This window comes from Acomys russatus, chromosome 16, assembly GCF_903995435.1.
Source record: "Acomys russatus chromosome 16, mAcoRus1.1, whole genome shotgun sequence".
Taxonomy (NCBI): Eukaryota; Metazoa; Chordata; class Mammalia; order Rodentia; family Muridae; genus Acomys; species Acomys russatus.
The window spans coordinates 4,046,817-4,070,219 of record NC_067152.1 but is presented as its reverse complement, the minus strand read 5'-3'; the positions used below and the strand labels follow the sequence as shown (position 1 = coordinate 4,070,219).

Genomic DNA, 23,403 nt, shown 5'->3' with positions numbered 1-23,403 from the left:
TGCTACATTTTCACAATAGCAAAGAAATAGAAGCAGCCTAGATGGCCGTCAGTGGGATGGCAGAAGGTCAAAATGTGGCACAGATATGCAATGGGGTTTTGTAAAGAAGAGTGAAATTATGAAGTTTGCAGGAAAATGGAACACTCAAGAAATATTAAGTGAGGTGACCCAGACTCAGAAAGACAAGAATTGCATGTTCTCTCTCACATGCAGACCATAACTTTTAATATGGGCATATGTAAAGAAGGGTAGTATATTAGTCAGGGAAACAGTATATATATTCAGTAGAATATATATATATATATATATGTATGTATATATATATAACCGAGTATATAAATGTTATATATATCAGTTTTATATATACATATATATTAGTTTTATACATATAGATAGATAGATAGATAGATAGATAGATAGATAGATAGATAGATATTCAGTAGGATAGCACACACCTTTAATCCCCAAATGCAGGAGGCAGAAGCAGGAGGATTTCTGTGAGTTTGGGGTCTTCTTGGTTTATACAGTGAGCTCCAAGACATTCAGAACTTTGGTACTTAGAAAGAACCTGTCTCAAAGAGGGGGTGGGGTGGCGGGGATTATTTTACTGTTTAACAGGTTGTGGTCCAGCTTGTCCAACAATGGCAGAAGCAGGCAGATCGCTGTGAGTTCGAGGCCAGCCTGGTCTACAAAGTGAGTCCAGGACAGTCAAGGCTACACAGAGAAACCCTATCTCGAAAAACAAAACAACAGCAACAAAAGAGGTTTTGGTTTGGGTTGGGTTGTGCTTGTTTTTGGTAAAGCAAATTAAGTACATTTAAGACATTCAGATCATGGGGCTGGAGAGATGGCTCAGAGGTTAAGAGCGCTGCCTGCTCTTCCAGAGGTTCTGAGTTCAATTCCCAGCAACCACATGGTGGCTCACAACCATCTATAATGTGACCTGATGCCCTCTTCTGGCCTGCAAGTATACATGCAGATAAAGCACTCACATACATAAAATAAATAAATAAATCTAAAAAAGACATCCAGGTCATAGACTAAGTGAAACTCAGGTTTGAAGGTCAGTGTGGAACCAGTCTTCCTCCACTGCTCATGACTGCTAAACTCTGCATCATTTATTCAATGAAATTATTGGTACCTGATTCCCCAACAGGCTAGCAAAGGGATTGGGAGATTTCTGTAGCTGTTGACAAATACAAATACTTTGCGGTCCCGGCGGGTCTTGAACTCACAGAGATTCGCCCGACTCTGCCTCCCCAAGTGCTTGAGATTACAGGGGTGCGCCACCACATCTGGCTTGACAGATACAAATACATGGCCAGAAATATTTTGCCACAGGATGCTGAGGCTCATGGAAACAAGAAGATCAGCGCTCACATTTCCCTCTTAGAGGAAAACCTGATCCTGCCTAGCAGAGGGAACATTCTCCTGAGGAACGTGGCCTGCACCCTGGACGATGCTCCATTTGTACTGAACAGAGTGCTCTACAGAGACATGAAGGGGATCAGGTAGGAACCTGTTGAAGAGCTGCCTTCTTTTTTTTCTGGTTTTGTTTTGTTTTGTTTTTCGAGACAGGGTCTCTCTGTGTAGCCTTGACTGTTTTGGACTCGTTTTGTAGACCAGGCTGGCCTTGAACTCACAGCGATCCACCTGCCTCTGCCTCTGGAGTGCTGGGATTAAAGGCGTGCACCACCACCGCCCAGCCCCTCTCTGATGTTTTAAAGACAGGATTTCATATGTTTCTAGCTGGCCTTGAACTCCTGGCCCTCCTGCCTTCACCTTCCAAGTGCTGGCTTCCAGGTGTGTGCCACCATGCCTGATTGGTTGTATCTTTCTAAAACAGCATTTCCTCTTCTGAAGTGAACTGGCATTTGAACCCTTGTGAGTTGCTCAAGAAAGAACTGTCTCTAGGTCACCAGTGCTTCTAGAGTGGGACCTGATGGGTTTCCAGTCCTAAGCGGTTTTTGTTATTGTTGTTGTTGTTTTTCCAAAACAGGGTCTCTCTGTGTAGCCCTGGCTGTCCTGGACTCACTTTGTAGACCAGGCTGGCCTCGAACTCACAGGGATTTATCTGCCTCTGCCTCCCAGAGTGTGTTATTATATTTTTGTTAATTAATTTATTTTGTGCGTATGGGTGTTTTGCTAGCATGTATATCTGTGTGCCACTTGTGTGCCTAATGCTTACAGAGGCCAGAGAGAATGTCAGAGCTCCTAGAGCAGGAGTTGTGGTCAGTTATGAGCAACCATGTGGGTTCTGGGAATTGAACCCATCTCCTCTGCCGGAGAAGCAGTGCTCTTAACTGCTGAGCCATCTCTCCGGCCCCATAACATCAAATGGTTTTACCAGATCACTTCTAGAATTCACTCTGGAAATGATTCACCATTTAGGGGCCCAGCTTTACAAGGCTAACTCCATAATATGTAGCTCTGGCATCTGGCCTCTGTGTGTGTGTGTGTGTGTGTGTGTGTGTGTATGTGTGTGTGTGTGTGTTGATTTCCTGTTAAGATCTAAGGTTGGTTGCTTATTTATTTTTCTCTATTGTGTCTCTGGAGATTGAACTGGATTCCCCCACACACATGCCACATAAGCACTCTTACCTTTGAACTACACTTCTAGCCCTAAGATTATTTTTGAAGATCTTTCTAAGCTGGAATTTCCAAATTGGTAATATTACCTGATCCACATCTCATTAAAGTTGTAGGAGATTATGACTTTTGTTTTCTCTGTGGTTTAGTCTAAAGCCTGTGACTCATCACTGTCCTTGTAACCCTTTCCGACAGCTTTACTGTCGTGGACGAAGGCAGGCCAATCCATGTCCCCCAAGTTAAACACCATGGCAACATCTTCTTCTGGAACCACTCCCGAAGCAAGAGTGAGCACAACGGGTCATTCCTGGCTCTGCCTCTTCAGGACGCACATATGAGGATTTTTGGGGTCCTGGCAGTTGACACTCTTCGAGATCCTCGGGAAATAAACATCTTCCTACCTCATGAGATCAGATTCTATCAGGTAAGCTGGAAGTCTGCAAGAGCAGTGGCCGACAGCTTCTCGGTCTGTCTTCAGAGTCAAACCTGGAAGCAAAGATGGAGGGTAGGTACTGTGTGTAGACAGTGTTGTCGTGCTTTTGTGTTTCCTGCATGTATGAGACTTCTGACACGTTCCTTACCGTCTGTGGAGGCGCTGATACATATCCATGCCTTCTGACACGTTCCTTACCGTCTGTGGAGGCGCTGATACATATCCATGCCTTCTGACACGTTCCTTACCGTCTGTGGAGGCGCTGATACATATCCATGCCTTCTGACACGTTCCTTACCGTCTGTGGAGGCGCTGATACATATCCATGCCCAAGCTCACCTGGAGCACTGCTCATATGTGTCTCGGCACTAAGGATAGGAATAGAAACTGATTCTTTGTAACAGAAGTAATGGCCTAACCGCTGAGACCCTCACAATAGGGAGGGGCAGTGGAGAAGGGTGAGCTGGATAACTGTTAACTCTTAACTTGTCACAGCCTAGAATACCCAGAGCAGACAGGTTTAGTGAGGGATTGTATAGATCGGGTTGGCCGGTGGGTATTTCGGGGGAGGGGGCGTGTTATCTTGGTTGTTAATTGATGTAGGAGGCCTGTTAGGCATCACCATTCCAAAGATGGGTCTGTGGGCAGCACCATTCAGAGGCAGGGGGTGCTGAACAGTGTAAGAGAGGAAGAAGCTAGCTGAGCATAACAGCAAGCAAGCCAGGAGCCACACGTTTATTCTCTCTGCTCTTGTCTGCATGTGACGTTTTAAGTTCCTGCCTTGACTTCCCTGAAATTGAGTACTGTGGCCTGGAGTTAACCCTTTCTTCCCTAAGTTGTTTTGTGTCAGGGTATTTTTTTCACAGCAACAAAAATGATGTCTCTTTAAAAAAAAAAAAAAAGATTTATTCATTTATTATGTATACAATGTTCTGCCTCCATATATACTTGCAGGCCAGAAGAGGGCGTCAGATCACGTTATAGATGTTTATGAGCCACCATGTAGTTGCTAGGACTTGAACTCAGGACCTCTGGAAGAGCAGCTAGTGCTCTTGGCCACTGAGCCATCTCTCCAGCCTCTGATATCTTTTTTTAAAATTACAACGCTCTCTATCGGTTCCTTTGTTGTTTCCACAGGAAATACTAAATATGACACAGATTGTCACAGCTCTTGATTTTAGTGTTATAATTTTTGAGGAAAATGGAAAAGGCCCAAATATTTCTTGAGAACTCATATTTTCAAATTAGATTGTGAAAATGATAAGTATGTGTCAGACTTCGAAATAGCTAGAACGTTTTGGTTAATTTTATGGATATAAACTGCAATGAGGATAGCATTAAATCCTGTGGGGGGTGTGGCCTCTGGCCGGTAGCAAGTCCGGAGCTTCCTGGGCTGGTGTTGTTCGTCCCTCTAAGTCCCGGTTTCTGTGTGCCTTTGCCATTATGCTGCATTTTCTCTTTTACCTTGTGGGTGGATAACTGAGGAAAGCACTAGATGCTCATTCTCGTGTCTAATATGAGACAAAAGTATTAGGTAGTAAATAGTAGAGTATGGAGTTTTCGGTAAATTAACCGCTTTATAGTCTTATTGGTGAGCATGTCCAAATGATGATAAATTAGGTCTCTAGCCCTGGAAATTAAATCCCTGGGTTACCCTTAGGTGACGTCAATCTACCTATCGCTCTTTCTCGTGTGTGTGTGTGTGTGTGTGTGTGTGTGTGTGTGTGTGTGTGTGTGTGTGTGATTTTTGAGAATTTGTGGTCCCTAGAGTTTTTTGGCAAGGCCACAGTTGGAGTTTATGGACATTCCATCAATCCCCTCTCTGTGGAACAGCCCTCTGCTTATAGGAAGACTGTGTGGCTAGCATTTGTAGGTCTTGAAACCAAGCATACTCTTTTCCGTTGACCTGACAGTAAAGACCACAGAGAGTCAGATTTATTCCCACGACTCAGGAGGCAGAGGTAGGTGGATCTCTCTGAATTCAAGGCCAGTCTGGTCTACATAGCAAGTTCCAGGCTGGACAGGCAATGCCCGAAATGAAAACCTGTCTCGATAATAATAATAATAATAATAATAATAATAATAATAATAATAATAATAATAATAGTAGTAGTAGGTGGTGGTAGTAGTATCAAATCAGGGCAGCTCTCTGGACCAGAATCTTGGCTTTTGGAAGTTTATTTCTTTCTATTTCTAAGTTTATCTTCTTGTGACTGCACATTATCACAAAGCATACAAAATTATATAGGCTTCTCTTTGCACACTCGATGTCCTCAGTCTTTTTTTGCACAGCAGAATCTCAGAGAGTTCCTCTCAGAGAGCTGACTTTAACTGATTTGTCATTCATATACCTAGGGGACAATCGTTACTGACCACCATGTATTTTTTTTCAAGTGTCTACTTGACTGTCTTCGCAGGGTGTTGCCAATGCCTTCAGCACGGCCTATCACTACGTTCACAGCCGGGAGCACATCCTCCACACTGTGATCACCGGCGTCAGGTGGCTCTTCAACATCACATCCGGCATCGTCTCCATCACTACCTGCTTTATCGAGCCTAGCTCAGAACAGGTGGGCAAGGCCCGGCCGTGTTTACACCTTTTTGATATGATGTAATTACTAGATATTGTCTTGTTAATACTCAGAGGTCGTATTATCAGGGATATGGCTCAGTGTTACATCACTTGCTAGCGTGCTCAAGGCTCTGGGTTTGATCCCAGAACCACACACACCAATAGAAATGAGTAAATAACCCAAAACTCTATGTTGCACAAAACAAGAATCTATTACAAATTGCCTTCGGGACAAAGGAACATTGTTTGAGCAAAATAAAGAAAAAAGTAAGAGTCAGCTAGGGGAAACGGCTCAGTAAATACAAGCACTCTTCTGCGGTTCTCATGAGTTTGATCCCCGTATCCCACACGGCAGGAGGAGAGAATCAACTACTGAGGCTTGTCTTTTGACCTCCACACATGTGGCAAACACGCTTGCACACGCACATGTAGGGGAGAAAGAAAATGAGTGAGAAGCTAGCAGGCTTCCAGTATGACCAGATCCGGGGCCTCCTGGAGATAGGTTTTCTCCTTCCGGCAAGTGACACACTTAGGGGGAAAGAATCCAGCTTAAAAGTTCCAATGTTTGCCCAGCACTCGGGAGGCAGAGGCAGGTGGATCGTTGTGAGTTCGAGGCCACCCTGGTCTACAAAGGGAGTCCAGGACAGCCAAGGCTACACAGAGAAACTCTGTCTTGAAACAAACAAACAAGCAAACAAAAAGTTTCAGTGTTTGGAGGGTGGAGCTGGAGCTCAGCAGTTGAGAGCACTGGCTGCCCCTCCCAGAGCCCTGTAACAAACAAGCAAGCAAGCAAAGAGAAAGTTGCAGTGTTTGGAGGGTGGAGCTGGAGCTCAGCAGTTGAGAGCACTGGCTGCCCCTCCCAGAGCCCTGCTTCAGCAGCCCACTTCCAGCTCACAGCCACTTGCAATTCCTGTTCTAGGAGATGCAGTGCCCTCTCCTGGCCTCCACAGGCTGCTGCATGCACATGGTGCACATGGACTCATGCAAGCACACACCGAATATATTAAACAAACAAGTAAATGTTCCAATTTGGGCGGATCGGAGAGATAGCTGAGTGGTGACGTGCACTTGTTGCTCTTGTCTTCTGTGGGCATCTACACATACAAGCTATACATATAGATAAGCAGGCACGCATGCATACATATGAATTATAATTTTATTTTTAAGTTCCAATTTTTGAGGCCTACAAAAGAAAATTTCTTCTGACTCATCCTGGGATGCATCCACTGGCCAAAGAGGCAGCACATGCCAGAATCGGATGAGTAAAATAGGAGGTGGTGAGAGTGCTGTTTTAGGACATAGTTACATCATAGGAACAAAACCCTTCAAAGGCTCCTCCCCCCCCCATCTGTATAGTGAACATCTGCTCCGTGATCCCCTGTCTGCATAGTGAATACCTACCTGCTCTGTGATTCCCCACCGCCCCCTGATCTGCATAGTGAACACTCTGCTCTGTAATTCCACCCCTCCATCAATCTGTATAGTAAACACCTGCTCTGTGATCCACCATCTGCATAGCGAACATCTGTTTTGTGATCCCCACTCCCCCACCCCCCATCTGCATAGTGAACACCTGCTCTGTGATCTCCGCCCGCCCCCCCCCCCCGCATAGTGAACACCTGTTCCGTGATCCCCCCCTTCCCCCATCCCGCATAGCAAACACCTGCTCCATGATTCCCCCCATCTGCATAGCAAACACCTGCTCCGTGATTCCCCCATCTGCATAGCGAACACCTGCTCCGTGATCCCCCCTCCCCCACATCTGCATAGCAAACACCTGCTCCGTGATCGCTTTGCTTCTTTCTGCTCACCTTTAACGTTAGCATTTTCCTCTGGATGAAAAGGCATCTTCTTTAAACGTAAATAAGGACATATATGATCGTTCATGCCCACGATCCCAGTACTTCAGAGACTGAGACAAAAGAATGGTGAGTTTAAAGACAGCCTGAGCTACATAGTGAGACCCAGTCAGGAAAGGAAAGGACTAAAGCCCCTGTTGTCCTCTCCATGGCTTGACCGAGCTGATGGAGCCTTGGGGTTAGAGAGCAGAAGCACTGTGCTCTTGACGCTCGATTGGCTCTCCAGTCTCTGCATCATTCCTCAGGGCGGGTTAGGAATGGGGCGGGGGGGAGCGGGGTACACTTTCTGTTATCCTCAGACTGAGAGTAATCTACTCCACCTGACAAGCTACCAGCCCAGTATGGCTAAAGTGGGGTCTGAGAAGGACTCAGAAGCATCTTTTCAAGGTTTTGAGGAATACAGCAACTAGAGCAAATGGCCAAAATAGCCCAACCCAGTAACCAAGAAGCGCGGCTTGCCGGTGTTTAATGTTTGTATCTTGACAACATGGACTAAACCACAAGAGCCATGGTCTGTCTGCTCAGGACCGCTCATAATGATGAAAAAGACCATGTAGAAAGGTTAGGGGGAAGAGACTTCCCAGGAGCCAGTGTCCTAGTGATGGCATGGCCAGACAGAGACCAGAACAGCGTTTGGAAACTGGTTCTCTCCTAACCATGTGGGTCCCAGGGACCAAACTCCGTTTGTCAGGCATAGCAGCAAGTGACCACTTTCCCTACTCACCGAGGCATCTCACCAGCACCCCCCCACCCAAAAGGCTTTTTGGTTTGGGTTTTTTTTTTTTTTTTTTTTTTTTTTTTTTTTTTTTTTTTTTTTGGGCAGTGGTAGGTTTTTGTTATGCTGTGGTTTTTGTTTGTCTTGTTTTATTTCTCTGTGTAGCCCTGGTTGTCCTAGAACTCAGTCTGTAGACCAGACTAGCCTTAAACTCAGAGATTCACCTGACTCTGCCTCCGGAGGGCTGGGGATAAGGGTGTGTGCCCCCACCACTTGGCTCTAAAGGGGTTTCAAATATAATTAGAAATGTCTGTTAGACATCTGGGTGGAAGTATTGAGCGAGCAGCTGGGTTCATGAGCAGGGTATTTAAGCAGTGGTCTTGCTAATGTGGTAAAAGCCACCACCAGTTGTTAGTATTTTATCCCCGCCTCTGGATTCTTTACAACATGACTCAGTTTTAATTAAACACAGTCTTTAAAACAAACAAACAAACAAACAAACAGACCGCTGTTTAGAGACCTCAAATGCTCTCTGACAAGGGGACAACGCAAGGCCCAGCAGAACGTCAGATCCAGAGTGGCTTCCCGCCTCAGCACGGAAGTTCCCTCCAGCTTCCCCTAGAGCAGCCAGCAGCTCTCGGCCAGCCTTCCTACTGCTGCGGCCCTTTAGCACAGCTCCTCGTGCTGTGGCAGCCCCCAAACCGGAGCGTTGTTTGTGTTGCTACTTCATAGCCGTAATTTTGCTACTCCTACAAATCACAATGAACCTGTGTTATTTTGATGATTTTAGGCAACCCTGTGAAAGTTATTCTACTCCACCCTTGAAGGGGCCAAGACCCACAGCCTAGAGCGTAACTTATTATTTCAAATTTGCAACTTCTTTTTCCCCAAGATTTTTTTTTTTTTTTTTACTTTTTATTGGTTATTTGTGAATTTCACATCATGCACCTCAATCTCACTCACCGACCCCTCCCTTCGTACCCCACCCCCCACCCCTGCAACTTTCACCCCCAACAGAGAAAAAAAAAATCTCATTGTGGAAGCTGTAGTGTGTCACACAGTGTACCCTTTTGTCCACACTTCTTTACTTGCAATGTTCATGTCGATGAATCGTTGGCCTCTGGCTTCGACACTCTGTCAGTACCGGCTCCTCACTGGGACTCCTCTTGGACATCCTGTTGTTACCCTATGTCATGGAGGTCCTTTAGTTTTGGATCTGCAGGACTGGCCCCCTTCATGTTCTCCAGCAGTTCACTGATGGAGTAAATGTTGGGGTGGACCAATTCAAAGTCCTGGACCTGGGTCAGAGAGGTATCTGAGCTGGTCAGCCCCCCCCCCCCCCCCCAGCCCTCCCGTTCTCACACCCTCGGGGCCAGCTCACCTATATCCCCCACATCCAGCGCCAGCTCTACCGTGCTGCATGAGGTGCAGGGCCTGCTCTCCCAAGTGCTGCAGCAGGTGAGTGCCCACGAAATTTTTACACAACCCAATAAGTATGAAAAGGGCTTTACAGGGGCTAGAGAGATGGCTCAGTGGCTAAGAGCATTGGCTGCTCTTTCAGAGGACCTGAGTTCAATTCCCAGCACCCACATGGCACCTCACAACTGTCTACAACTCCACTTACAGGGGATCAGACACCTTTACACAAACACAAATGTGACACAACATCAATGCACATAAAATAAAAATAAATTAAAATAGGTTTATAAATCCAGTATTTACTAATCATAAATCATATTAAAGATTCTTTTGCTATACATATAATTTTATATATTTTAATTTTGAAGAAAAAAAATTTGTAAACTAATGAGATGTGTTTGCTTACATTTATATGAAGAATTAAAATCTTGGCTGAATATTTGATGCTGTAGCACAGAGAATATTTCTAACACTTTTTAGAATTGATTGATGTGTTGACTTTATAATCACCAATTTAAGAACACATCTCTACATAGTTCCATAATACCAAAGGCAGAAGTGTGTGGGAACTGTGTCCCAGTCTCAAATTAAAATCCATTTGAAAAATTTTTATGAAATTCAAATGAACAACTCAACCAACAATTTCTAAGATCAAATATTCTAACACAATATAATCTGAAGATATACTAATTTGATCCTTACATGCTAAGCAATTGTGGTAGAAAGATATTAAAAGTCTTTGTTTCAATCCTATACAATAAAAGAACTTCTGGAGGTGTCACCATCCCTGATTTCAAGCTGTACTACAGAGCTATCCTATTGGAGCATAAAAAACAGACGGGTTGACCAATGGGATAGAATCAAAGGCCCCAAAGTAAATCCACACACCTATGGACACATGATTTTTTTTTTTTAATTAAGAAGCCAGAAATATGCAATAGAAAAAATAAAGCATCTTCAACAAATGGTCCTGGTCTAACTGGATGACTGCATGCTGAAGAGTACAAATAGACCCATATCTATCACCCTGCACAAAAGTCAAGCCCAAGTGGACCAAAGACCTCAGCATAAACCTGGATACACTAAGTCGATGGGAGAGAAAGTAGAGAACAGCCTCGAACCCATTGGCACAGGAGACAACTTCCTGTGCAGGCACTAAGAACAACAGTCAATAAATGAAAGTAAAAGGATTTCTGTGATGCAAAGGACACCATCAATAGAAGAAAATGGCAGTCTACAGAACGGGAAAAGATTTTCCCCAACTCCATATCTGACAGAGAGCTAATATCCAAAATATATAAAGAACTCAAGAGCCGGGTGTAATGGTGCACACCTTTAATCCTAGCACGCAGGAGGCAGAGGCAGGCGGATTGATGTGAGTTTGAGGCCAGCCTCGTCCAGGACAACCAAGCTACACAGAGAAACCCTGTCTCAAAACAAAACAAAACAAAACAAAAAACAAAACAAAACAAAAAAACTCAAGAAACTAGACATCAACCAACCAAATAATCCAAATAAAAAATGGGATACAGATATAAACAGAGAATTCTCAACAGAAGAATCTCTAATGTCTGGGAAGCACTTAAAGAAATATTCACCAAGCTGGGCGTGGTGGCACATGTCTTTAATTCCAGCACTTGGGAGGCAGAGGCGGGTGGATCGATGTGAATTCAAGGCCAGCCTGGTCTACAAAGTGAACCCAGAACATCTAAGACTACACAGAGAAACCCTGTCTTGAAAAAACAAAAACAAAAACAAACAAAAAATGTTCACCATCCTTAGCCATTGGGAAAATACAGATCTACATGACTCTGAGAGTCCATTTTACACCTGTCAGAATGACTAAGATCAAAACCACAAGTGACAGCTCATGGCTAGTAAGGATGTGGGGCAAGGTGAACACTCCTCCACTGCTAGTGAGTGCAAACTTGTAGGCCACTTTGGAAATCAATATGGTGCTTGCCGGACGTGGTGGCGCACGCCTTTAATCCCAGCACTCGGGAGGCAGAGGCAGGCGGATCGCTGTGAGTTCGAGGCCAGCCTGGTCTACAAAGTGAGTCCAGGACAGCCAAGGCTACACGGAGAAACCCTGTCTCGAAAAGCAAAACAATAGCAACAACAACAACAATGAAAAACCAAGAAAGAAAAAAAGGAAAGAAGGAAGGAAGGAAGAAAAGAAAAGAAACAAAGAAAGTTGGGAATCAATCTCCCTCAAGACCACTCCTGGGTACATATCCAACAGACACTCTAGCCTAACACAAGAACACGTACTCAACTAAGTTCATAGCACTTATTCCTAATAACCGGAAACTTGAAACAACCTAGATGTCCCTCAACCAAAGAGTAAACAAAGAAAATGTAGTACATATATACAATGGAGTATTACTCAGCTGTTTTTTAAAAAATCATGAAATTTGCAGGCAAATGGATGGGACTAGAAAAAAAAAAAATCATCCTGAATAAGGTAACCCAGATCCAGAAAGACAAACATGGTATCCACTTATAAGTGGATATTAGCTCTAAAATAAAGGATAATCATGCTACAATTCACAGACCCAGAGAGACTAAGTAAGAAGGAGGGCTCAAGTGGAGGGGGGGTGTCGGGGGGGGGGCGGGGGAGGTGAGGGCAGACAACACACGAATCTCTCTAGAAAGGGGAAATAGAATAAACATTGCAGGTGAACTGGGGAGGTGGGGACAGGAACAGGAGGATTTAGCTTGGGGAAAGGGGGAGGGAGAGTGTATTGGGAGAGATGACTGGAATGGGGGGAGGGGACATTTCAGGGGTAGGGACAAGGTAGAAACCTAAAGCAATGGAAACTCCCAGGAATCTACAGGGGTGAGCCTGGCTAAGACCCCTAGTAATGGAGGATACAGAGCCTGAACTGGCCATCTTCTGTAACCAGGCAAGACTTCCAGTGGAGGGACTGGGACACCAACCCAGCCGCAAAACCTTCCACTTACAGTATGTTCTGCCTGGAAGGTGTGCTGAGGTAGTACAGAATTTATGGGAGTGGCCAACCAATGACAGCTCCAGCTTAAGACTCACACCAGGAGAGGGAGACCAGGAGGGCCAGGAAGCAGAGGCTGGATAGCCCAGAGACCTAGGATAGAACCAAACATGACTGGCAAAAAAAAAAAAAAAAAAAAAAAAAAAAAAAAAAAAAAAGAAAAGAAAAAGAAAAAGAAAAAAAAATCAATTGGAGACTATCACAATTGTTATCAGAGAGGTTTCATCCAGCAACTGATGGGAACAGATGCAGAGACCCACAGCCAAAGATTAGGCGGAACTCTGGGAAGTCTGCAGAAGCAGGGGAGAAAGGATTGTAGGAGCCAGAGGGTCAAGGACACCACACGAAAACCCACAAACTCAACTAACCATGGTTCACAGCAGCTCACAGGGACTGAAGTGGCAATCAGGGAGCCCGCGTGGGTCTGACCCAGGCGTTCTGCATATGTGTTATGGTTGTGTGGCTTGGTCTTCCTGTGAGACTCCTCACAGCGAGAGCAGGGGCTGTCTCTGACTTTTTTTTGCCTGCTTTTGGAACCCTTTCCCTCCCATTGCATTACCTCTCCCAGCCTTAATACGAGGGGAGGTACCTAGTCTTGTTACAACTTGATATGCCATGTTTGTTTGGTGTCCTTGAGAGGCCTGCCCTTTTCTGAAGAGAAACAAAAGGAAAGTGGACCAGGGGGAGAGGGGAGGTGGGAAGGAGGGACTGGGAAGAGAGGAGGAAGGAGGAAACTGAAGATAGAACGTAATATATGTTGTTTATTGAGATGGATTCTTACCTAGGCAGGCTTGGAATTCACTGTGTAGCCAAGACTAACCTTAAATTTATGATCCTCCCATCGCTACCTCCCACATGCTGGGATTACAGGCATGTACTGCCAGATCAGGCCCACAGTGCACATTTTAGTACAAGAACCGCTATAAGCACACAGCTTATACAGCTGTGGTGGCGCACACTGAAGGCAGAGTCAGGCGGTCTTTATGAGTCAGAGGCCAACCTGGTCTACATAGGGAGTTCTAGACCAGCCAGGGCCACACGGTGAAACCCTGTCTCAAAGCAAAACACACAAGAAAAAAAAAAAAAAAAAAAAAAAAAAAAAAACCATAAACACACAGCTCTATCAGATTTTTTTTTTTTTTTAATCCATGTGTTAAAATAAACATTTCACTTTTGGAATGTTGCTCCTTTAATGGGCCAGAATATGTGCAGTGCTGGCGTCCTCCTGCTTTCTAACGCGATCTCTTCCTCTTCCTCAGGAAGACTATGTTTTACGCCGTACAATGGTTACAGATTCTCTCGGTCTAGCAGAAATCCTTACAGGGACCCCAGCCATCTCCAGGAAGTCCTGCATCTTCAGGTAGGGGACGCCTCGGGGTCATCTGACTGCGGTGATGATGGATCTGAAGTCATGGCTTATGCCTTGATCAGCACACCCTGGCTGGTTCTAATGGCTCATTTATTATTTTTAAACTTACCAAACAGGACTAAAAATAAGTCTTGTGAACGCAATATTCACAGTTCCATGAATGTCAGAATGCATGTGTTCTTCTCATCACTAGCACAAGCCGGAGAGGAGGCACTTTTTTTTTTTTTAATCTCTCACTGGAGCAGGTGTGCAGCCACCCTGCCCAGATCCCTGCCCACCTCTGGCCATATTTCCTGCAGGGAAAGTTTCTCTGAGGAAATGCCCTCAGGTGATTAGAGCCCCTTAGCAGTTTCCTCAGATTCCCATGTACTCTCTCACCCCACCCCACCCCACACACACACCTAGCGCAGCTGACAGCCTACGATAAACCGGTGCCAGAGTGCAACCCCCCTCCCTTGCCTGCAAACACGGCTCATCCTAGATCGCCTTGGGACTCGGCTGGACAGACTGGATCTATTAGCTCCTCCCTGTCTGCCTAATCCGGCTCCTGCTTCCTCGGTTCCTCACAGGTTTCTGCAGTGAGCACTTGCTCATAAGGAACTTGCATAAGTGTCCTTGCCTTCAGCTCTGCTCTTAGGGACTCTTCCAGAATTCATCAACACTTTCAGCAAAGTGTAACTACCCCGTGTTAGACCCAGAGGCAGAGCCGCATGACGCCGAACAACCGGGGGCTGCTACCTTAAGTGAGCTTTTCAGGGAAGGCTGTCTGCTGAAGGCATGTTCAAGCGGAGACGCATCCACCTGAGTTGAGCCAAAGGACAGAATCCTGTGAAACCGACGGTCGCAACACTACAATGGCGGGCACACTGGGGCAAGCTGGGTGGTATATCTGGCGTGTTCGGGTGGAACACTGTGAGCGGGCTAACGTGTAAGAGACCTGTGCTCATTTGCTCTGGTTTCAGGGACTTCCTTTTTAAATGCACAGACACGTCAGAAGTTATTTTGGCTTCTGCTGATGGAGAAACCCACATTGCAATTCCACTTCGGCAGCGAACAAGAGAGGCTATTGGAGTCCTCGATGTTAACATCGGCCGCAGCAGGATGCTGCTGTACCAAGAATACAAAGATCTGCAGAAGATGGCGAAGATGATCCAGACCGCCTCTGATGAAGTACTGGGCGAATTCTCCGGGGAAGTGAAGAAGACCGAGGTCCTAGGTACTGTGAACATGGTAATGAGGTCCTAGGCACTGTGAATATGGTAATGAGGTCCTAGGTACTGTGAATATGGTAATGAGGTCCTAGGCATTATGAATATGGTAATGAGGTCCTAGGTACTGTGAACATGGTAATGAGGTCCTAGGTACTGTGAACATGGTAATGAGGTCCTAGGTACTGTGAACATGGTAATGAGGTCCTAGGTACTGTGAACATGGTAATGAGGTCCTAGGTACTGTGAACATGGTAATGAGGTCCTAGGCATTGTGAATATGGTAATGAGGTCCTAGGTACTGTGAACATGGTAATGAGGTCCTAGGTATTGTGAATATGGTAATGAGGTCCTAGGTACTGTGAATATGGTAATGAGGTCCTAGGCACTGTGAATATGGTAATGAGGTCCTAGGTACTGTGAACATGGTAATGAGGTCCTAGGTATTGTGAATATGGTAATGAGGTCCTAGGTACTGTGAATATGGTAATGAGGTCCTAGGCATTGTGAACATGGTAATGAGGTCCTAGGTACTGTGAACATGGTAATGAGGTCCTAGGCATTGTGAATATGGTAATGAGGTCCTAGGTACTGTGAATATGGTAATGAGGTCCTAGGCATTGTGAATATGGTAATGAGGTCCTAGGTATTGTGAATATGGTAATGAGGTCCTAGGCATTGTGAACATGGTAATGAGGTCCTAGGCATTGTGAATATGGTAATGAGGTCCTAGGCATTGTGAATATGGTAATGAGGTCCTAGGTACTGTGAATATGGTAATGAGGTCCTAGGTACTGTGAATATGGTAATGAGGTCCTAGGCATTGTGAATATGGTAATGAGGTCCTAGGCACTGTGAATATGGTAATGAGGTCCTAGGTATTGTGAACATGGTAATGAGGTCCTAGGCATTGTGAACATGGTAATGAGGTCCTAGGTATTGTGAATATGGTAATGAGGTCCTAGGCATTGTGAACATGGTAATGAGGTCCTAGGTACTGTGAACATGGTAATGAGGTCCTAGGTATTGTGAACATGGTAATGAGGTCCTAGGTATTGTGAATATGGTAATGAGGTCCTAGGCACTGTGAACATGGTAACAGTCTGGATTAAAGGTTTCCTTGGGAGACCACAGGCACAGAGGTGAAGGATCTGTTTTCCTAAGTTAATCATTTCAGTATGTAGATCTTTCCATGTGAAAAGAATGCCCTTCTACAGTCTTAGCCTCAAGGGCGTGTATCATCTACAACCTAGCAAAGCTCAAGGGCTTCCATCATCATCTCAGCGAGGGCCCCGCCATTAGAGGTGAGATGGCCCGTCCACTGAGACACGCTCTCACGGCCTTTGCCATACCCTTCCCAAGGCAATAGCAATGGCCCATTTCACAGAAGCGGAAAGTGAGATTTGGCAAAAACAAAAACAAAAACACCAAAAAACCACAGATGGTAAAAGCTGCACTTGAACTTGGCTTTTGATGGTTTACATAGCATCATATAATTTGAACACCTCATTTTACAGATGGAAGAGCTACAACTTACAAAGCTAAAGTGGATTTTAACAAGCCACTAGCTAAGCCAAGCCCAGGCCCTAGCTCTTGTGACTCCATGTGCCCTAGGACACCCTTAGCATAGCATCATCTAGGGCTATGCTGAGGGAGTGGCTGAGAAGAAGGCAGCAAGAAAACCTCCACTAGAATAAATCAAATCGAACCATACATCCCACTGTGTGGGATTAAGTGGAAAGAGCTTCATAGCTGTCATAGAGTCTGACAGGAAGGAAGGCGGCCCAGGTGTGGTGACAGCAGCCTGCAATCCCAGCTGCCTCAGAGGCTAATGCAGGAGGCTCGCTTAAGATGAGAGAGAAGACAAGTGAGGGAGCAGGCAAAGGGGAAAGAAAATGTGCGTCCTGCGAGGGTTACTATGCGCAGTCCTTGAGGTCGGACACCTCTTATTTGTGGCACTGGGGATTAAACCCCAAGATTTGCACAATTCAGGCAGGTGCTCTAATCACTAAGTTATATCCCTAGCCCTATTTTAACTTTAATTTTGAAACAGGGTCTCACAACATTGTCCACAGATAGACCTTGAACTCAAAAGCTCCCCACCTCCACCTTCCACATAGCTCAGATTAGGGCCTGAGTTGCCAGGCCCAATAAAAGTAGCTTCATTTATTTAATTCCTATCTCTCTCCAAAAAAGAAAGGATTGGCCCTAGTCCCTCAAAAGAATATGCATATATTTATATATACACACAAATACATATATACACACACATATGTGTGTATATATGTATGTGTGTGTGTGTGTATATATATATAAATTCAAAAGACAATATAATTAGAAATGGAGAAACCCTTCAACCTAAGCCCTAACTATAAAACTCAGATTTTCCCCCAATTTTTATCCCTAAATTATACATCAGATATAACTCTATTTTGCTTTTTTTTTTTTAAAGAAGATTTTATTTATTACGTGTACAGTATGATCAGATCACATTATAAATGGTTGCGAGCCACCATGTGGTTGCTGGGACTTGAACCCAGGACCTCTGGAAGAGCACTCCGTGCTCTTAACCACTGAGCCATCTCTCCAGCCCCTATTTGGCTTTCTTATTTCATGATTAGGGAAACTAAAATGGCTTAAGAAATCATATTTTGTCTGAAAACTAGGTGATTACGACATGCTCAGAATGCTCTGACAGACTAACGTGTGTGATTGCAGAGATGGAAAAGGCAGGAGAAGTGAAGCGCGCGGGGATGCTGTTCTTCCGCACCATGCTGCAGGAGCTGCGGGAGTGCCTCCAGCTCCTCACCTCCATGGACTTCGTGTCACTGCTGCTCTACGAGCACAGGCCTTACACAGACTTTCCTCAAGGCACCGATCCCCAGGACATTGAAGCCAACGTGGCCCTGGTGCACGACATCCTGAGAGGAGTCATCCTCTTCTCACAGCAGGAGATAGACTCGTTCAGTGACTTGGAAGAGTGGGATAACTGGAAGTTTGTGAGTATCTGGATGTTTCCCTGTGTACAGATGCGAGGACAGCCACACAGTGGAGACACCTTCAGAGCCCACACCTGTGTTCACAAACAACTCAAAAGCCCGCCTTTCCCAATCCTGTCTCACAACCCCTCTCCCCAAACCACGCACCCCAGAGCCCGCCATGATCTTAGCAGCTGACGCCAGAGATTTGTTTCGCCTGTGGAGCGTCTCCCCGTGTGGGGTTGTGCAAGCTGGGGAGCTGGGCTATGTTTCTCCCCCCGCGTGACCACACAACTTCTCTTTTGTTCTCTGTTTGCAGTACATTAACAAGCACTTAGTTGAGGAGCTCTGTGTGTTTGACCCGAGCGCTAGCAATGTGGATATTGATGTACACCTTGTTTTGGAATATATCGAAGGTAAGAGTCTGCCTGATAATTTATATGTATGCTAGCAGAAAATGAAACAAAGCAAAACCTATGAGAGACTTCCGTTATCATGAAACAAACGTGAAAGTAAAAGTGTTTGTGGGTTTCCTAAAAGGAAGGATACAATCTACAGTGTGCCCTATCCCCCGAAGTGTCCCTGCTCCACATGAGAATCCACAAGGCTGCCTGCGTGTACATTACCCAAAGCATGTTTATAGCCCTCACTACTGAGGAAGCTGACTCAGGAGGGGAGTACTTCAGGCCAGAGATTCAGGGCCAGCCAGGGCGACACTGCAACAACCGTCTTCATCTCAAAGCGAACAAACAGCAGCTGCAGTGAGCCTCAGAACAGTGAGCAAAAAATCTTCTTTTTTTTTTTTTTTTTTTTTTTGCTACAGTAAAAGAGCAAAGACTCGTTAGTGTGTAGAAGATGGTATGTGGGCCTTTCAGAGGAGAGCCGGCAAAGAGCACAGTAAGGAGCACAGCAAGGCGGCTCTCACCTGCATGAGCACGGGATCCCTCTGCCAAAAGCCTCAGGCCGTGCGTGCCAGGGAGCTAGGTGAAAAATACATGCTCCTCTCTGAAACTTAGGAAAGAATAGTCCCTGACTACATGTGAAAGGCAGGTGCCGAAGGGTCTGCAAGTTCAAGGCCAGCCTGGTCTGTGGCCAGCCAGCCAGCGCTGTGTGTGAGACTCAGTCTCCAAAACAAAACCCACAGCGCCCCCACACCCGACCCACTCTTACAGGAGAACTGGCTCTGTTAATTATCTCCAAAGGGTATCAAGCCTCTTCTTGGTGGCCTGCTGTCCTTCCTCTGAGTGCCACCAGGCCTCCCCATAAAGGGGATGGGGTCAAACATGGGGCACCAGAGTTCCTGTGAAAGTCAGTCCCCACTCTCCACTCAACTGCAAATACAGGGGGAGGCGGTCCCCCTCAGTCACAGTCATAGGTGAGTGGAGTGGGGGAGTGTGGGAGGGAGGGAGGAATGGGAGGGTACAAGAGATGGGATAGCTATTGAGATGTAATATGAATGAATTAAAAAAAAATAAGAATTAATAAATTAATAAAAAATAAAAGTAAAAAAATTATCTCCAAAGGAAAGGGCCTAGGGTGGGGAGACTGAAGCCTGCAGCCAGGCATCCTGGACTCCCTAAATCCGGTCCTCTCCTCTCCCTCTCCTACTCAGTGCAGAGAGTCCACCAGGTCACCGAACCGAACCGTAGAGACCTCTGGAAGAAAGGAAGGGCAAGACAACGGCAGGGAGACTAGCCGCACTCCTCAGGCTATAGGCACAGGGGTGGCAGAGCACTGAGCTTAGGGTAATGGGGACACCGGAGATGCCACTAGGAAAGTGAGGGTAATCCCAGAAGCTTGCGAGTGCTTTGGGGACAGGAGAGGAGACTCAAATTGAATTAACGTGGCCCACGAGTAATGGGAGCCTGGTTTCGAATTTGGAATTCGACATGAACACAGGACTCAGCGCTCATTCTTGGGAGCCTCTGGATCCACAGGCACTACAGACCGGACTTGTGCAAGGGACGGGCTTAGCCCTTCCACGCTGTCAGGAGCTTCCCCTTAATAAGCCCATTCCCCACCCAGGGAGAGGCAAAAGGCTCCTTCTGCCGCTGAGCACCAATGCCTCAAAGGAATCTCGTGAGTCGCTGCCTCACACTAACCTGTTAAAGCCACCTGCTGTTACTCGCTGCCCTCCCAGGACGTGCAGATTTCCACCACTTGTCCAGGCTTTGAACTCTAACCCTCAAAAGCCTTGACCGAAAAAAAAAAAAAAAAACCACCACCAACAACAACAACAAAAAAACACTGCCCACAGCGTTTTGTTTTCCAACAGTGTCCTCAGGTGGCAGAAGTCAGAACTGCAGGTAACAGAATGGGACGCCGCCCACAGCCAGCTATTGGCAGCCTTGCCCTTCACCGCCTCCACCCACCCCTTTAGTGTTACCAAGGGAGCAGTCAACAAAGTTCGTAGGTCACCCAGATAGCAGTCCTCTCATTTCGGTAAAGCTGTATCAAGAAATTCTCCTTTAGTCCCAGCACTCGGGAGGCAAAGGCAGGTGGATAGCTGTGAGTTCGAGGCCAACCTGGTCTACAAAGTGAGTCCAGGACAGTCAGGGCTACACAGAGAAACCCTGTCTCAAAAAACAAAAACAAAAACAGAAGAAGGAGGAAGAGGAGGAGGAGGAGGAGGAGGAGGAGGAGGAGGAGGAGGAAAGGTGTTCTTTGGGTGCGTCTTTCTGTTTGTCAGGAGAGGACTGACCCTCATGGTGGGGCAATCTGTTAAAGCTCAAAGTTTGTATGGCCTTCTTACAGATTTAAGAAAAGCTCTTCTAGGGGCCGGGCGTGGTGGTGCACGCCTTTAATCCAGGCACTTGGGAGGCAGAGGCAGGCGTGGTCTACAAAGTGAGTCCAGGATGGCCAAGGCTACACAGAGAAACCCTCTCTCGAAAAACCAAAAACCAAAAAAAAAAAAAAAAAAAAAGAATCTTCCGTTGATATCCACCCTGATGTCTGTTTCCTTGGAGTCATCCATCACTTCAGGCTCTTACAATCCCTCCTCTTCCTCCTCCTCCTCCTCCTCTTCCTCCTCCTCTTCCTCCTCCTAGGTCTTTAGCCTTAAAGGAAGAAGTTTGATGAAAGCGTCACATTTAAGACTGAGCGTTTCAGAGTCGCCCACTCTCCGTACATTATCCCAATAGCAGTTTTCTTTCTTTTGTCTTCTCTCGTTTTCCTTAACCTCTGGGTCTAGGACCGAGACTCTGGCACTTAGCTGCGGCGGCGCTCTACCGCCTGGCTCTCCTTCCGCAGTAGTTTTCCGAGGGGGAAAAAAAAAAACATGAACGCTGCATTTCCCAGGCATTTCATGTCTGAAAATGTTATCATTTATCCCTCATGTTGATTTGGACTTTCCTGGGAAGAGTCATTTTGAAGGCAATTAGAATTTGGGACTTAGGACGGTTTTTGTTTCTGGTTTGGTTTGTTGTTGTTTTTGTTGTTTTGATGTTTCAGTTCTCTCACTCGAAAGTAAAAGGTCACCAGTTTAGAGGAAACTCTTTAACTTGAGACACATTGACTTGTCTTTCTTTCTTTCTTTCTTTCTTTCTTTCTTTCTTTCTTGTTTTTTGAGACAGGGTTTCTCTGTGTAGCCCTGGCTGTCCTGGACTCACTTTGTAGACCAGGCTGGCCTCGAACTCACAGAGATCTGCTTGCCTCTGCCTCCCCAGTGCTGGGAGTAAAGAAGAATTTTTTTTATATACATACCTTCACCGAAATGAGAGGAAGTAGAGGGAGAGAGATCTTAAGGTCATCTTGGTTACATAACAAAGTACAAGTCAGCGTGGGGGATGTGAAATCCTGTCTCAAAAAGGGGCGCGGGGGGGGGGGGGAGAAGAAACAAAAGAAAGAATGGAAGGGAGAGAAAGGGGGGGGAGAGAGAGAGAGAGAGAGATATCACGTGAGTATCATTCACTTCTGCATTCTGAAATACACAGCTCGGGGGTTTGGTTGTGCAGTCATCACCACTATCTAATTTTATAGCACTTTCAAAAATAATCCCTGGCCCCATTAGCACTCACTCCCTCTCTTTTCTCACTCTATTTCCTAGCAACCGCTGATCTGTTCTCTGTCTGTTTGGATTTGCCAATCCAGACTTTTGACATAAACAGGATTATACAATAGGTGGCCTTTTGTGTCTGGTTTCTTTCACTCATCATGGTGTTTTCAGGGTTCAGTTACATTTCAGTGTATATTAATTGTTCATTCCTTTCTTATGGCCTAATTTTCTACATATAGATATGCTTTATTTCATTTATCCACTTATTGGTTCATGAGCCTCTGGTATCTTGGGGCTTGGCTCTTGGGATTGTGTTGCCAGGGACATTTGTTTACAATATTTTTAATGAGCATGCATATTCGGTTCCCTTGGGCACAGACCCTAAGAGTCTCTGTGGCCTCTTAACTTCCAAGCTTGTTGTTGAGATGTTGAAAGCCTTTCTTGTTTCTGATTTTGCAACTGTTACCTTGGCTTGGCATCTCCTCAGAAGCCATAGGCTCATCCCTTTATCCCCAGAGTTGTGACATTTCATAACAACAAGCCTTGACATGGCTGTTTTCCCCCATTGATCTGGATATTTGTTGGGCCTTTTCAGCTGGGAAATCCAGGTCCTCGCCTAGACCTAGGCTGCTGCCACAGCTGTGAGAGTGGTGCAGTGCACAGGTGCCCCCACCGAGGCGGGTTCCACGCACTGGATCACACGCCTTAGCTTGAGGCTGTGCCTGCTGGAACGGCCAGCACAGATGCCCTGCGGGCTGGTGAGACCCTCCACTCCCTTTCCTGCGGTCCACCTCTGTAACACGTTATTCAGACCCTGCCTCTCCCAGACTCAATCTTAAAAATCCTGTGCTTCGTGGCTAGAACATAGCTCAATAGTAGATCTCTCACCTGGCTGGCATGAAGCCCTGGGCTTGATCCCTAGAGTTCCTATGTAGGTAAGCAAGTGCCTTGCTTTCTCTCCTGTTTTCTATGCTTTTGCCCTTTTTGCTTTACTTTCTGACAAATTCTCTCAGTCTTATCCGCGGATTCTCCTGACCGGGAGTGGGGGGTCTGGGGGGGGTGGGGAGGGGGATGGGGGTGAGGTGTGCCCATTTGATGCTGAGGGGCTCCCGCATTGCTACTCTGTCCCCACATGCTTTCCTCAGCCCCTTGGTCACACTCCTCCCTAGGTCTGTGAGGGCACCGATAACTGCATCTTGAAGTTTTTCCCTCCCTGGAGCTTCTCCTCTCTTTCTCTTTCACTGTTTGAGTCTCTG

The 23,403-nt window shown here is 45.9% G+C and overlaps 1 protein-coding gene across 1 annotated transcript in view; it reads left to right on the top strand.

The window, feature by feature from the left end:
• Efcab5 (EF-hand calcium binding domain 5) overlaps positions 1-23,403 on the top strand; it is a 129,128-nt gene that overhangs the window by 99,624 nt on the left and 6,101 nt on the right. The window contains exons 16-22 of the mRNA XM_051158381.1: positions 1,342-1,511; positions 2,785-3,013; positions 5,440-5,592; positions 13,858-13,958; positions 14,930-15,183; positions 17,894-18,174; positions 18,473-18,569. Coding sequence (XP_051014338.1) covers positions 1,342-1,511; positions 2,785-3,013; positions 5,440-5,592; positions 13,858-13,958; positions 14,930-15,183; positions 17,894-18,174; positions 18,473-18,569 — 1,285 coding nt within the window. The remainder of the gene's footprint in view (positions 1-1,341; positions 1,512-2,784; positions 3,014-5,439; positions 5,593-13,857; positions 13,959-14,929; positions 15,184-17,893; positions 18,175-18,472; positions 18,570-23,403) is intronic.